This window comes from Falco cherrug, chromosome 17 (genome assembly GCF_023634085.1).
Source record: "Falco cherrug isolate bFalChe1 chromosome 17, bFalChe1.pri, whole genome shotgun sequence".
Lineage (NCBI taxonomy): Eukaryota > Metazoa > Chordata > Aves > Falconiformes > Falconidae > Falco > Falco cherrug.
The window spans coordinates 1,944,905-1,959,048 of NC_073713.1; the positions used below are offsets into that span (position 1 = coordinate 1,944,905).

Genomic DNA, 14,144 nt, shown 5'->3' on the forward strand with positions numbered 1-14,144 from the left:
GCAATGAGACACACTTTAGGCAAATGTGGTTTATTCAAAAAACATTCCGCTTTCTTTTAAAGGTTTTTCAGCGATAACTGTGTTTGTGGCACCTTTTCCTTTGTGTGCTGCATTACAGCCCTGTTTGTGCCGGGGCTGGCGTTGGTGTGGGTTGGATTCATTAAAGGTTATTGGGATAGTTCCTGCTTCACAAATTAAGACAAGTGCAAAGCGTCACCCTCTCTGGGAACAGCCGGCTGACTTAAGTAGCTGTTCTGCAGAAACAGCTGGAGTGTAGTCAGGATCAGAAAAGGCACGTTTCCTCTCAAAACAGTGCCAATAATCATCTTGACGGTTACTGGTTAAAGGGGCCTGATCTGTGTTTTACCTAAAGATTACTCAGACACGTGAATGATGGATGAGGTGCGTGTTCTCTGGGCTGTGTAGTGAAATCTGAGCAAGGAGCCGTGACTCACTGCCTGCCTCTCCTGCTCCTCACGCTGTAGCAGAGTGGTGTCCAGGCTCCAGACGTGACTGGACTCCCTTTTTTGTAGGTATTCCATGATGATGACATCATTCCTGGTTGGGAGGGGAAAATTGTGGCCTGGGTGGAAGAAGACCATGGGGAGAATTAATCAAGCTTTTAAGTCCTGTCACTATGGAAACCTGTAACTGGCTGCTGAGCTCAAAGAATGACCAAAAAAGCCTGTGTGCTGGAAGGAGTCCAATTCAAGCTGCCAAAACAGAGGGCTTCTCTGCAAACAATGGGTAATGCATGTTGCGTGCGTAGATGCTGGCATCTGACTTTACATGCCCAAACACAGACAGCGTTCCGAGACTGAAATGACAGGTCTGTGGGAAAGAAACACCTTGTTTTGTCCGGCCAGCTAAACCCTGAAGGCCTTAATGATGCGTTGCTCCCTCCCGCTGCATCTCCATTCCTGTGACGCGCTGCAGACTGTGATCTGGGCGTTCCAGGTTGGGTTTCTGGTCCGCGGTATTCGGTACCCCTGCACTGATGGCAAAAACGTGAAGCTTTGCCTTCAGGGGTCAGAAGCCGCTGCTGCTAGATTGTGTGAGCGGAAGGTTTGACCAGCTTTGGGCCTGGACTTGCACGTGCTGCAGGAGCGAGAGTGAACTTTCTGGATGTTCCAGACTGACAGCATAGAAATCTGACGCAGGGAGGGAAGACAGTCTTCTGGAGGCTTTACGTGTGGTCTAAAGCAAAGATCACCAGCTTGGCAAAGCTCCCTTTCTCCTGGACTCAGGCTTCCATTTCCTAGCCCTGCTTTTCCCAGTTGCTCTCCAAAGCTGTACTCACTTCCGAGGCCCTCTGTGCTTGCTTTGTTGCCATGGGGACTGCGGGATCTTGGTGCTTGCTTGTTTGCTGAAGGACTTCATTTGCGAGGGAGCTAGAATCAGCTGCTTCCCTGAGGTATTTCCAACCCCTCTCCTCGTTGAGCCTCTTTCCCCACACTCCTGCTCTCTCTCAGCAAGGCAGACAGTTTGTCACCTCCCATGCACAGGCATCGCTGTGTGCTGCTGTCCGCTCGTTGCCCAGGCCATCGAACACTTATCCACACCGGTAGGATAAACCCCATCAGTTCCACGGTGTGCCTGAAGGATCAGGAAACAAACGACTGCTTGGGAAAGAACAAGCCCTAAAATCCATGGGGCTGTGTTTCTCTTCTTGGTTTGGTTTTTTTTGTTTGTTTGTTTGTTTGCTTGCTTCTGCATTGCCTGTCTCGGCCCTTCTGCTGCCAGTCGGCTGTACGTCCAGAGCGCGGGCTGTGGTGTGCAGCAGGCACCGTTGACCTAGAAGGTCAAATGGCAAGTCAAGGCTCTGCTCGTTCTTGGTACCTGTGGCCCTTCCGTGGGCTACCTGTGTGTCTGTGCTGTGCATGAGGCTGGGAGAGGGTGAACGTGGTTTTACTGTTTTATATTGACATGTCCTTTTGTAAACATGTTCCTGTTCTTGGAATTATTTTGTACCAGTTTACATTTGTCTGAGGACTGTGGATATTTTTATACTAGTGCAAGTGCTTTCTGGATATTTCTGCACGCATTATACTGTGTTTCACTCATTTTCTAGTGGATGCTGACATGTTTTGTATCGTCTCCTGTTAACACAACACTGGGCTGATAACTTTTACTATGGAAATCCAACTAGTTCCTACCAGGTTTTATGTTTTTGCCAGCTTTAATAGGCAGCAACAATACTATTTATTTTCTCCCTGCTTCACTGTCCAGGAAGTAGGTCAAGGCTTTTCTGTGGCTCTGTGCCACATTGGCACGACACAACACACCTCCCGTTCTGGACAATTTATGGTGACTTTGTCCCTGCAGGCAGCAGTAGGGAAGTTCATCAATGAACAAGGTCATCAGTGGGCTGCAGAGGGGGGAGTACACTGCTTTTGGAAAAGAAACTCTTCCTCCCTGGAAAGTTTCTCTGCATGATCTCTAGTGGGTTGGTAAAGAGAGCATGGGGTTGTTACACAAAAGCAATTCATATTTGAATTGCTCATTTTTCTCAAGTGTTTCTTTCTTTGGGTTTTACTCATCAGCTTTATTCCAGCAAGAGCCATGCACCCAGGCTAGAATTCTATGGAGAAAATGAAGACAGTTTTCATGGTCTGTGGTTGCCAGTTCCACGTCCCTCTCAAAGACGAGCAGTTTGGGTTTGGAGTGCTGAAGGCCCAGGAGGCTGTTCGTGTGATCAGAGCTTCTCACGGATGAGCCTTCAGTCCAGCCTTGCCCGTAGCCATCCAGTGTTCTCACGAAGAAATCAGTTGTTAGCTGATAGAGGAGAGGGCCCGTTGTCCTTAGATCAGTTCAGGTCACTAACGATGGTCACATGTAATAGCTTACTGCCACCAGAGCACCAGGGACAGCCCTGTAAGGAAACACACGCTCTCCAGAGTGGCAACGGGCGGTACTCCAGAAGGAGTAGGACTGGACAGGCGGCTTGCTCCCCAGGGCTGGCGGGCACGGACCTTTCACCCGTGCTAACGTCGCGTGTAAGCTAGGACAAAACATGTCCCCCGAGACAGAGCTGATGGCAGCGCTCCGTTCTTGGGTTCCTCTGGGCTGCTCCCCTCTGTGACAGGGACGCTGGAATCGCTGTCACCGAAGCTGAAGCGCTGCTGCTCAGGTAAGCTGTGTCCATGCTCGCTTTGGGTTCAGCTTTATTTCTCTGTCAACGCTGCAGCCGCCTTCAGACTTCTTACCTTTGTGTGATGGACAGAAAGGGGCCGGCAGGAGGTAAGGAATATTGGGCACGGGGATAAGAGGTATCAGGTGGGAAAACCATTGGCCAGATGTTTCTCTCTGATAAGAGAAGTGTCAAGAAAACAAATGAGAAGAAAGGTGACCAGCCCCCAGAAGCTGAAAAGCCCAAGATAAAAGTGAAGAAGGAATATGTGTACGAGTTCAGGGACAAGTTATCTGGACTGTATGAAAAGTTTATTTGTGCAAAGGTTGTGATGATTTTTAAATACATAAGGTATGAAATGTTAAGAAGGAAAAGAAAAAAAAAAAGAAAAAAGGGCGGGAATTGTAGAAGAATTAATAAAGGAATGAAGAGAGGTTAACTAACATTGATAATGTACAGCTGTGGGCTGGCTTCAGGGGTGGTGGGTTGGCTGATGTGGCTAATGTGCAGTTGGCTCGTTTTGAGAGTGCTGCGACAGAGAAGTGGCTTTTAAACCAGTTTGGCACAGCTGTAACGCTGAATTCAGTGGATTTATTGTGGAGACGTGCTCTTCGTATCATACCCGGGACTTGTGTTTTTTCACGGTTTTGAACCTGTTTATTTCCGTCCAACCTTCCCATTCCTATACCTGTAACTTGCTCATGTAACAACGTACATGCTATATGTAAAAATTATATTTTCATAGAAACTCTGACGTTTGCGTTCATCATTTAGAAAGGACGGGTATTCTACACCCTCTAGGGAAGCAAAGCTTTACCTGTACGCCTCAAGCAGGCAAACCAGGCTGGGCAAGCCAAGCGGTTCTCAATAAAAGGGGGTTTGGAAAGCGAGGAGGCGCAGACAGGGACGCGGCACATCAATCACTCAAGTGCTTACGGCTGGCCTGGCACTGGGCTTGGAAAAGGTTTTCTCCAAGTTTTCTCCATCGCTTTTTCATAACGTTTCAGGAAAGTGTGTGTTTCCTGAGCCTCCAGCGGGCTGGCCCACGCGCCCTGAAGGGCCGGCTGCGGGAACGAGCAACATTTACGGTTAAAATTGGCCCGAATGACACAAAACCGAGCCACCGGCGGCTCCAGCTGCGGGTCCGGCAGGGCCCCGCCATAGCTCGGCGCTAAACCCGCAGCGGGAGCTGAGGGCCGGGGGCTGGGGGGGGGCGGCCCACCTCCCGGTACCGCGGGGTGCGGCCTGCGCGGTCAGCGACACGCGTGTGCCCTCCCCGGGACCGGCCCGCTAGCGGCAGCCCCTGCGGAACCTCCCGGGCCCGGCCGCCACCCCCAGCCTACCGCCCCCGCCAGGCCGCCCCGCCGGCAGCGCGCTTTACGGCAGCGCGGCGCGCTTTGCGGCAGCGTCGTGCGGGCGGTGCGGCGCCGTGCCCGGACGGAGGAGGTCACCGAGCGGCGGCGGCGGCGGGGCCGCGGCTCCGGCTCCAGCATGTGGCGGGTGTTGGCGCGACGCGTGGCCCGGGGCGCGGTGGGAGCGCCCGGCCTGGCGCGGGGCTGCCGGGCGCTCGGGACCGCCGGGGCCGGGCGCGGCGCGGCGGGGGGGGGCCGGGGCCCTGCCGCTGGGCCGCGGCCTGGCGTGGGGCGGCCCCGCGCACCGGCCCGGCGGGGTCCTGCAGCCTCCGGCCTGGCCCCGCCTCGTCCCCTGCCGCCGCTGCAGCCTCCCAGCGCACCAGAAGGTGAGAGCCCCCACCCGCGCCCCGTGCGAGGCGGCCGGGCTGTCCCTGGTACCCCGGTGCCCCCCTACTCCCGGTGCCCCCCTACTCCCGGGTCCCTGCGCCCCCAGTGCTCCCGGACCCCCCCTTCTCCCGGGTCCCCGCGCCCCTGGTGCCCCCGCCCCTGGTGCCCCCCTACTCCCGGTGCTCCCGCCGCCCTGGTGCCCCTGCCCCCTCCCCCCCGCTTTCTCCCTTCGGGCCTTGCCCTCCCCCCCCGCCGGGCAGCTCAGCTCCCCGCTCCGGGAACCACAGTTCTTCACCCACCCACCCCCGCCCGGCTCTCCCTGTCCTCAGGCTCCTGCCACCCCCCTGCGCCAGGCCCCTGTGCCACCCCCTCCATCTCAGCCTTGTCCCCTGCCCCCCCGCCCCCCGCCGTTCCTCCCGTCCCCGGGCAGCTCCTGGTTTCCCTTGGGAGCAGCCGTGCCCTGCGGCGGGGCCACAGCCGGGCTCTCCTTCGTGCCCCCCGTCCCTCTGCCCCGCGGTCGGGGCGCTCCAGTCTGTACCACCGCTGTCCCTCCTGGCAGGTGGCCTTGCCCGCCCTGTCCCCCACGATGCAGATGGGCACCATCGCGCGCTGGGAGAAGAAGGAAGGTGACAAGATCGGCGAAGGGGAGCTCATCGCAGAGGTACCCCGCGGCGCGCTGCGCTTCTGCTGAGCCGCGTGTGTGTCCCAGGCTCCGTCCCTGGTGCCCTCACTTGAACGTGGATCTTGGCTTCGGGATAACAGATCCCACCAGTCGGTGCTGGGAGCGGGTGGCTACAGTCACAGCCTCAAAGCTGGCTGCTGCCTTCCCTCCTCCTGAGCAGGAGCTGCGCTTGGCCTGTCCGAGCGTGCTTTCCTGGAGCTGGTGCCACGGGGTGGTTTTTTGGGAAGGCTCCGACCTAACTCTTCTTTGCCGTTGCCATAACCAAGCCCCGTTCTCTCTCAAAGGTGGAGACAGACAAAGCAACAGTCGGCTTTGAGAGCGTGGAGGAATGCTACTTGGCCAAGATCCTGGTGCCAGAAGGAACAAGAGATGTTCCTATTGGGGCCATAATATGTATCACAGTCGAAAAGTATGTATATTGCTAACCCTTGTGTTGAATCGTCTCTCTTGAGGCCCCTTGGGTGCCTTGTGTGAAAAGCGTAGAGACAAACATCTGGTTTTGCGGTTCTCTGTTTTCTTCTAGGCCTGAACATGTCGATGCCTTTAAAAATTATACTCTGGATTCTGCAGCATCTGCCCCCCCTGCAGCCTCAGTGCCTCCCCCTCCAGCTGCAGCTCCCTCGCCACCAGCTCAGCCTTCTCCTCAGGCTCCGGGCAGCTCTTACCCTCCCCATATGCAGGTAGGGGAGCACTGCTGATGATCTGAGGCTTCTTGCGCGCTTTTTCTGTCTCTGGCCTTGCTGGCTCCGGTGTGTTTTGTCACAGGTGCTGTCTGGAGCAGGAAGTTGTTAGCTATAATTGCAGGAGCGTGTGCCACTTGAACTGTTGCATGCTTAAAGCAGGTCTTTGGGGAGCTCCCAGAATGTTTTTTGCAAAATACTGTTTTAGTATTCCAGCTGCTAGCAGAGGAGAGGCTTGTCTCTCCAGGATTGCTATGTAGTCTAGAAAAACGCACTACACTTGCATTATTTGGACAGTTCTGGTGTAAAAAGACCTTGTGCTAAGTGTGAATAAGCTCTGATGGCCCTGCGCACATCTCGGAGCAGAATTGGAGTCCGTGATACCCTAATGAATACACCAGGTGTGGTTGTGGGTGACTTGATTTGTCTTTGTGAATGATCTTTATCTTGCTTAAATACTGAAGTGTACGTCCACTGTTGTATTTGAGCACTTTGTAGCAGGGTATTTGTGTGACATTCCTTTGAAAAAGGAAATTTGAAGTACTAAACCTCATTCCACAGACGATGCATGTGGGAACTGATTTGTCTGAGATGTTATGCAAAATCTGTAATTGAACAAAGAATTAACTAAATGCTTCTTAATCAGGCTTGTGATTTAGATACTAAACTTGCTTATTCCTACCGCTTGCCTTCCCTGTCCAGTTGTGCTCTGAAGCTCAGACGTGCTGTATCTGTTGCAGGGCTATATGCACGTGAAACCTACAGCATCTTTGCTTGTCGGGAGACGAGTCCGTATAGCTTTTAAAGGGGCCAGACCTGTTTGTTACAAAGTGACTTGCTTCAGTCTTCCTTTTAGCCTTCCAGAGAGCAGCTGCAAGACGCTCCCAGTGTGATAATTATTTTGATACATAGATTTCTTGCTCTTTGCTTTTGCTTGCTTTCTTGCTTAGGCCTTGATAAAAGCATCCAAACTAGCAATATGGGGCAGCACTGTGCTTTGCTGTAACAGAGCCGGATCTAGGGGTGCACTAAAGGCTGGCTGCTCCTTTAGGTTGGCGTCATTTAGTCAGGAGTTAAAATCCTTTTGGATTACCAGAATCTGATTCTCTTGTATCCTCTGGCTCCACAGGTCACTCTCCCTGCCCTGTCACCTACCATGACAATGGGCACAGTGCAGAGATGGGAGAAGAAGGTTGGGGAGAAACTGAACGAGGGAGACTTACTGGCAGAAATTGAGACAGATAAAGCCACAATAGGTGAGTCAGCTCCAAAGGCAAGAAGTGATGATGTGCCCTTAAAAGGGGGGAATCCAGAGTAGCCCCTGTGCCAGCTGTTCTAGCTGCTGCGGACGCGAAGCTGCAGGGCTTTTGTTTTGACTTGTTTTGTTAACTTCTCATTCCACTGGAGGGCTAAACATTGGAGCTCCTAAAACGTTCTTATTTCATCACCAGTTCTTCTTAGTGATGTACGGTGCATGGAGATGCTTCCCTACTAGTTCCACCGAAGAGGATCCTCTTGTCTCCTAAATACAGGACAGGGCTTTAGCTACCAAAGTCTTTAGGAGCAGCATGTAGAGCAACTCTTTGGCTGCATCAGGCACCAAACCAGTTTTGTTCCTTTTCCTTACAGGCTTTGAAGTGCAGGAGGAAGGCTACTTGGCAAAAATTTTGGTGCCTGAAGGAACAAGAGACGTGCCATTAGGAACAGCTCTCTGCATCATTGTGGAGAAAGAGTCCGATATTCCAGCCTTTGCTGACTACCAAGCCACTGCAGTAACTGACATGAAGGCACCGGCTGCTCCTCCTCCTCCTCCTCCACTAGTAAGGGCTGTTCTTAGAGTGGGAGAGGAGTTTTGGGGACCGTTAAGAGGTCTGATCTGAGCTGCTCTGCTGGTTTGACAGTGTGCAGCTCTGGCTCCAACAGTAACGTGTGTGATTCTGTGAATGCCAGGCTAACGCGTGTTGGCGATAGGGCACGTAAGAAGTGATCGCTAGTTTGCCCTCCAAAAACTGGAGCAGGTAGTCATTCATTGCGATCTCTTCTCCAGCCCGTTGCTTGTGCCAGTTCTAATGACTCATCCTCAAAAACTGGGAGCAAAAGTTACTTGTTTCACCTCTTTTGGTGTATAGTTCAGCAATTTAGTTGGCCTTCTTCCCGGCAAGTTTCTGATTTAATTTCTGGCACTGGGAAACTTCTCTGAATCTGAAAATTCTTTCAGATTAGTGACTATTTTTGCTATTGTCTCGACTGGTGATTAGATGACCTGTTCTCTTATTATACCTTCAAAGCTTTTGCTGAATGATCCTGAAGCTAATGGCTGTGATTATTCTGTTAAGGTGGTGGCAACTCCTGCTGCTGCTCCTCCTCCCCAGCCTGCCGTTCCTTCCCCTCCAGCAGCCCCCACAGCTGGGCCACCTCCCCGGAAAGGAAGGATCCTGGTTAGTCCCCTGGCAAAGAAAATGGCAGCAGAAAAAGGAATCGACCTTGCCCAAGTGAAAGGTAGGCTGCCTATCCGCTTCCTTGCTCTCGCTACCACGTGTCTGTCCCTCCAGGTACATACGTGCCTCCTCTTCCCTTCCCTCCCTGTCAGGAACATTCTGACTGCGCAGCTGTCCTCACCAGAGGCTGTGTTCAGTGACATCTCTGCGCTGAATAAAACCGGTAGCTTTAGAAGCAACACCCTGTTGCAAATAATTGAAATCCTCTTGCGTTTTTCTTTGACCCTTTCAGGTACTGGACCAGATGGCAGAATCACAAAGAAAGACGTGGAGTCATTTGTGCCACCAAAGGTTGCTCCAGTGAGTAGGGCTGAGATCTGTAAGAATGGATATTTTACGATAGCGGTGGAAATGCTCTGTAGAAGCGCAGTTACCGTGTGGAACCGTTACTGCTGGACTGGAAGGGTCATGATGCCGTGTGGGCTGTGATGACTGTTAAGTTGTAAAGCTTAACCTGTCACAGACACTGATGAAGTTTCCTTTCTTTTTCCTTTGGTGTGTCACCAAGGAAAAAAAAAAATTACGCACTCCCAACCCTTCATTTGGTTGCTACGTTGTTATGGACGGAGGTAAGGCCAGTCCCAGCTGATGTAACGGGGCTGGAAAGAGGCGATTAGAGCCAAAGGCAGAGACCAACCAGCAGCCTGTGTCATTGTTGCCACAAATCTGTTCATATACCATTGCTCGCCTGTTACCTGAGGTGATGGAAGTGTTGCTTTGTGTACTGCTGGAAGGAACGCGGCTGAGTTCGGCTGGGGAGCGCCCTGCTGCATACATACCTCTCTGCTGTACAGAAACCAGCCACCCGGCAGGGTTTACTGTGCTGGGAGCTTCACAGCAACGTATATCAGTGTTGCATTTCCAAGCCACCCAAGTACTACGTTGAATAATCAAATATAGGACTTACAAAGAACCCAGTGGGTGCTGGAGAGGTGAGGCTAGAGAGCAGAAATATCTGCTGCTCTTAAGCCAGAGACCATGTAGCCTCAGGGCTTTGCCCCACGTACTGATTTACTCTGTACAGTTGATATTTGGGTAGTGCTGTGAGTTATGTCCTCCTCTGATTGCAGGCTCCACCCCTAGAGGCAGTTCCTGCAGCTGCTGCAGTTGCAGCAGCGCCAGTGGGGACCTTCACAGATATCCCCATCAGCAACATTCGGAGGGTAAGAAGATTTTTATTCCTTGCCAAGGTCACTATTGGCAGTCACAAATTTTCCAGACGGATTTCTTTTCATCGCTTCTGTTGTATACCCACAGGTCATTGCTCAGCGGTTGATGCAGTCTAAACAAACGATACCTCACTACTACCTTTCTGTCGATATAAACATGGGAGAAGTACTGGTGCTAAGGAAAGAACTCAATCAGGTGAAGCATCTAGGCATGGTGAGAGTGTAGAGGGGGGGAAAGCCACAGCCTCTCGCAGGTTTGCCCACCCTGCTTTTGGCAATATGGCATTTTGGCTTGGGGGGTAAGATAAAAAAAAAAGTCTTTTCAGTGCCTTTTCCACCTGTGTGGGTCGGCTCTGGACTGCCTTGTGCCAGAATGAGACCTTTTACCCAGGTGCTGTGCAGGGGTTTCGGACTTCCCTAAGGGGGCCGCTTTGTGCTCTGCTTGGTGGTGTTCAGTTCTTCCAGCTGGAATATAAGGCAAAAGGGTAAAAGGGGTAGAAAATTTAAGCAAAATAATAATTCTAAGTCAAGTTTGGGGAAAACCAGACATTAAAAACCATTGTATCTTCTCTAAATTATGAAGATGTCTTCACCTCCTACATTATCTTGGCGCTTCAAATGCTAACGCTTACAAGTAGTGTGATTGCTTTCTAACATTTTCTCTAAACCAGGCTGCGTGGCGGTGACTAACCGAGTTAATTGAGGTGATTTATAACAGAGAAACTGATGTCTCTAAATCTCGTTCTCTGCAGGAGGTCGCAGATAACATCAAGCTTTCTGTCAATGACTTCATAATTAAAGCTGCTGCTCTGGCATGCTTGAAGGTGCCTGAGGCAAATTCTTCATGGATGGACACAGTTATTAGGCAGTAAGTTTATGGTACGGTCGAAGCCAGAAACTTTCTTTGTTCACTAGAGAGTTTATGACAAAATAGCAGACCTTCTGCTGAGATTTTGAGGGAGGGGAACAGGTATAACGCAAAGGTTGAGGGGCTTCAGTGAAAGTGAATGAACTTTGAGTCTGAGGCTAGTTTGCAAGGTGAAATAACTTGCAAAATTGATTTAGAGTTGTCTGAACAGTTCTGAATTTTTTTTATCCGTGTTATCTTGCTAGAGCGACTGGCATTTCCTTTGTGTCTTGCAGAAATCACGTAGTGGACGTTAGCGTCGCAGTTAGTACTCCTGCGGGGCTCATAACCCCTATTGTGTTTAACGCACACATAAAGGGCCTGGCCTCCATTAGTAAGGATGTGGTTTCTCTGGCAACTAAAGCCCGAGAAGGTAAACTTCAGCCTCACGAATTCCAGGTGAGCATCTGGGATTGCTGTAAACATCGCAGCCGTGAGTTCTGTTCAGAAGCCCTGTGCAGAACGAGCAGAGCCTGTTTTGTGATGGTTTAGTCATGTTCCTTAATATTCCACACAAACCAGCTTTTGTGAACTTGACTGTGAATGTGTTTTTCTCGTAGGGCGGCACTTTCACAATTTCCAATTTAGGAATGTATGGGATTAAGAATTTCTCTGCCATCATCAATCCACCTCAAGCCTGCATCCTTGCAGTCGGTTCTTCAGAGAAAAGGCTAGTGCCAGCTGATAACGAGAAAGGGTAAGTATTCAGCTGATTCTGCGTATTCTAAGCTTCTGAAATCAGGCTTTGAAATAATGGCTGGTTTTCTAACACTTCCATTAGATTATCCTTAAAAAAAACCCCAATATTGTCAATATACTGCTTCCAGTACCTTCGGAAGAAGTACAGTGAGATCTCGTATAAAAAAGTCACACAGGCGTTAAAGAGAACGCGGTGACTGGTGAATGATCTGCCGTACGTTTATTCTTGCAATTTCTTTGCAAGTTAAGGAAAGGCCGTTTCTTTCTTTGAGGGGTAGAGTTAAGCTGTGGGAAAGAGTCCGGGATCCAGAGAGTTTAGGCACCGTGTTCCTCTTGAACAGCTTGCTTAAATTTGCATTTAAGGAAAACGTAAGGGATGGATTATAATTCACCTGTCCTGTGTGTAATTATCACCTTGCTTGGAGTGCAGTAGACCCAGGAGAACATTTAGGATTATTGAAACTCGTTAACAGTCCTTGGTATCAGTCACTGACGCGTGGGAGACGCGGTTACTGGGTAAAGGGTCTCTTTTTCTTTGATCATGTGGAGCTGTTCGTGACACAAAGAAAGATGAGCTTCCTGGCATAAAGGGAACATGCAAATGTGTTTCTTAATTTTAGGAAAGGAATGAATTACGATCTGCTCTCCACTGTAATCTTTTTTAGAAGTCCACAGGGAGAAACATCTGTTCCCAGGCACCAACTGCTGTTGCTGGTTCGCTGACAAAAGCTTTTTTGCTTTGTTAGTGGCACTGACTTGCAGAGGATTGTGTTAACCTCTAATTTATTTATTTTTCTTTCTTTCAGCTTTGATGTGGCCAGCGTGATGTCCGTTACACTCAGCTGTGACCATCGTGTTGTAGATGGAGCAGTTGGAGCACAGTGGCTTGCCGAATTCAAGAGTTTCCTTGAAAAGCCAGTAACCATGCTGCTATAATTTAACTGTGCAAGCAAAATTTTCCTGGGTCACACTGTTTCATTTTAAACAAGCTATTTAGACTTTAGTGTTCAGACTTATTAAAAGAGTTCCTTTTTTATTTTAAATATGTATTATATTATCTGGTAATGTTATTACCAGTCTGTACAGAAAAAGTTTGCAAAAGTGCTTTTCAGAGCAATATTCTAGCTACACTGTATTTTTATACAGTTAGTTAACTTGCAAACTCTTCTAAAACAGAGTTAAGGATCCTGGATTTAAAAATGATCCAGGCAAGTGTGCACACAGCCATCTGCTTCTGAACTAGGGAGCAGGGGTGTGCATACCATGCCATTGCACGACCTCAGTGTTCTCAGAAATTGGAATTACAAACATCTCTTCACAGGAATTCAGATGAGATGGTAACTGAAACGTACAAGTTAGTCGGTGGGGAATTCCCTGATCCTTTTCTCCTGCTGGGGTGGGCGAGTGTGACACATGCACTAAGGGACTGAAGCGCCTGGGAATAGTTCCTCAAAGGCCAATGCTAGCATTCCAAATCTCTCGTGGAATTTGGCACCGGTCTGGACCTTCTCAGCTATGTGATCCTTTTTGTGCACTTTAAAGTAAGGTGAAAGCGCACTGATATCTGTGGGGTCATGGCTCTCAGATGCCACAGGGAACGTGCCGTCTTCTCACGGACTTTCACTTACGTGTGCTTTTTGTATGGAAACTCCTTAATTGCTATGCCTCTTGCTAAGTTAATATCAGACTATGACGCCATGGAAGTAACTGTTTTGCAGACTGTTCAAGAAAACCTGTATGTTGGAACCCAATATAGGCAAATCAGACACACTACTAATCCCATCAGTGGGCATCATGTGATGACTCGAATGTTTGGAATATTTTTTTTTTTTTCAGGCATTCTAACATTGGAAGCTCTGAGTTAGTCATGGGTACTGTGGTTCTCCCCTAAATTGTCTATGTTGTCCCGGCCTCAGTAAGCTGCAGAATGTGCTGCCCATGTATATATTGTATGTAAAATGCTTCAATAGTTTGTTGGACTTGTGTCCAGTTAACCCCAGTCATTGTATCCTGAAAGGGGTGCAGTGCTCAATGTTCTGAAATTCCACTTTCCACATGGAAATGTTAATGTAAAAAGGACGACTGTGTAGTAATTACAAAGTGACCAGGAGAATTAAATAGGGGGGGGAGAAAGTTTTAAAAAGGAAAGAAAAAGTTAAAGCTGATCTGTTATTCTGTACATTGCATTAAGTACTGTCTCCTGTAAAGTTCTACAAAGCTCACTAAAGATAGTGAAAGAAAATACTGTGGAAATTAAATATTTTTGTGGGAACTATTTAATGTCTGGTTGCTGTGATACCTGGTTTTCATGCGTGGCTTAAGCAAAAAAAAGTGCGTTAAGGTTTTGGTTTTTCTTTAATGATCTAAAATACCTGGGTTCCAGACTTGCTCTGGTGAACCTACGTTCTATTAAATGTTTGGAATTGACAACTACTAAACCACGTTCCAGTGCTTTTCTGTTCAGTTGTGTGGCTTATTGTACTGCTGTAGCAGTAATTGGAGCTCTCCAGCCTTTCAGTCTAATAGTGGAACTCACCTTATTAACCTTAAAGTGTCATCTCAAATGTCCCAAAATAATACACGCTTTATTTATGTCATGCAGCAGTGAACTTCAGTCTTCCTGCCTTCCTTGCTACAGTG

The 14,144-nt window shown here is 49.4% G+C and overlaps 2 protein-coding genes across 3 annotated transcripts in view; both read left to right on the forward strand.

Annotated features, from left to right (window-relative positions):
• The window catches only part of DIXDC1 (DIX domain containing 1), a 37,808-nt gene extending 35,745 nt beyond the window's left edge, over nt 1-2,063 (forward strand). For both annotated transcript variants that reach the window (XM_005440200.3, XM_005440201.3), the window contains one exon: nt 534-2,063. In XM_005440200.3, coding sequence (XP_005440257.2) covers nt 534-614 — 81 coding nt within the window. In that variant the 3' untranslated portion in view covers nt 615-2,063. The remainder of the gene's footprint in view (nt 1-533) is intronic.
• Nucleotides 2,064-4,544: 2,481 nt separating this feature from the next.
• On the forward strand, nt 4,545-13,779 carry DLAT (dihydrolipoamide S-acetyltransferase). Its single transcript, XM_055728688.1, is given in 15 exon segments — nt 4,545-4,747; nt 4,749-4,868; nt 5,429-5,530; nt 5,836-5,960; nt 6,075-6,231; nt 7,361-7,487; nt 7,861-8,051; nt 8,568-8,730; nt 8,962-9,029; nt 9,800-9,892; nt 9,987-10,094; nt 10,651-10,766; nt 11,042-11,204; nt 11,366-11,502; nt 12,311-13,779. Coding segments are annotated over 15 exon segments (1,926 nt in total). The 5' UTR covers nt 4,545-4,621; the 3' UTR covers nt 12,441-13,779.
• Nucleotides 13,780-14,144: the final 365 nt, after the last annotated feature.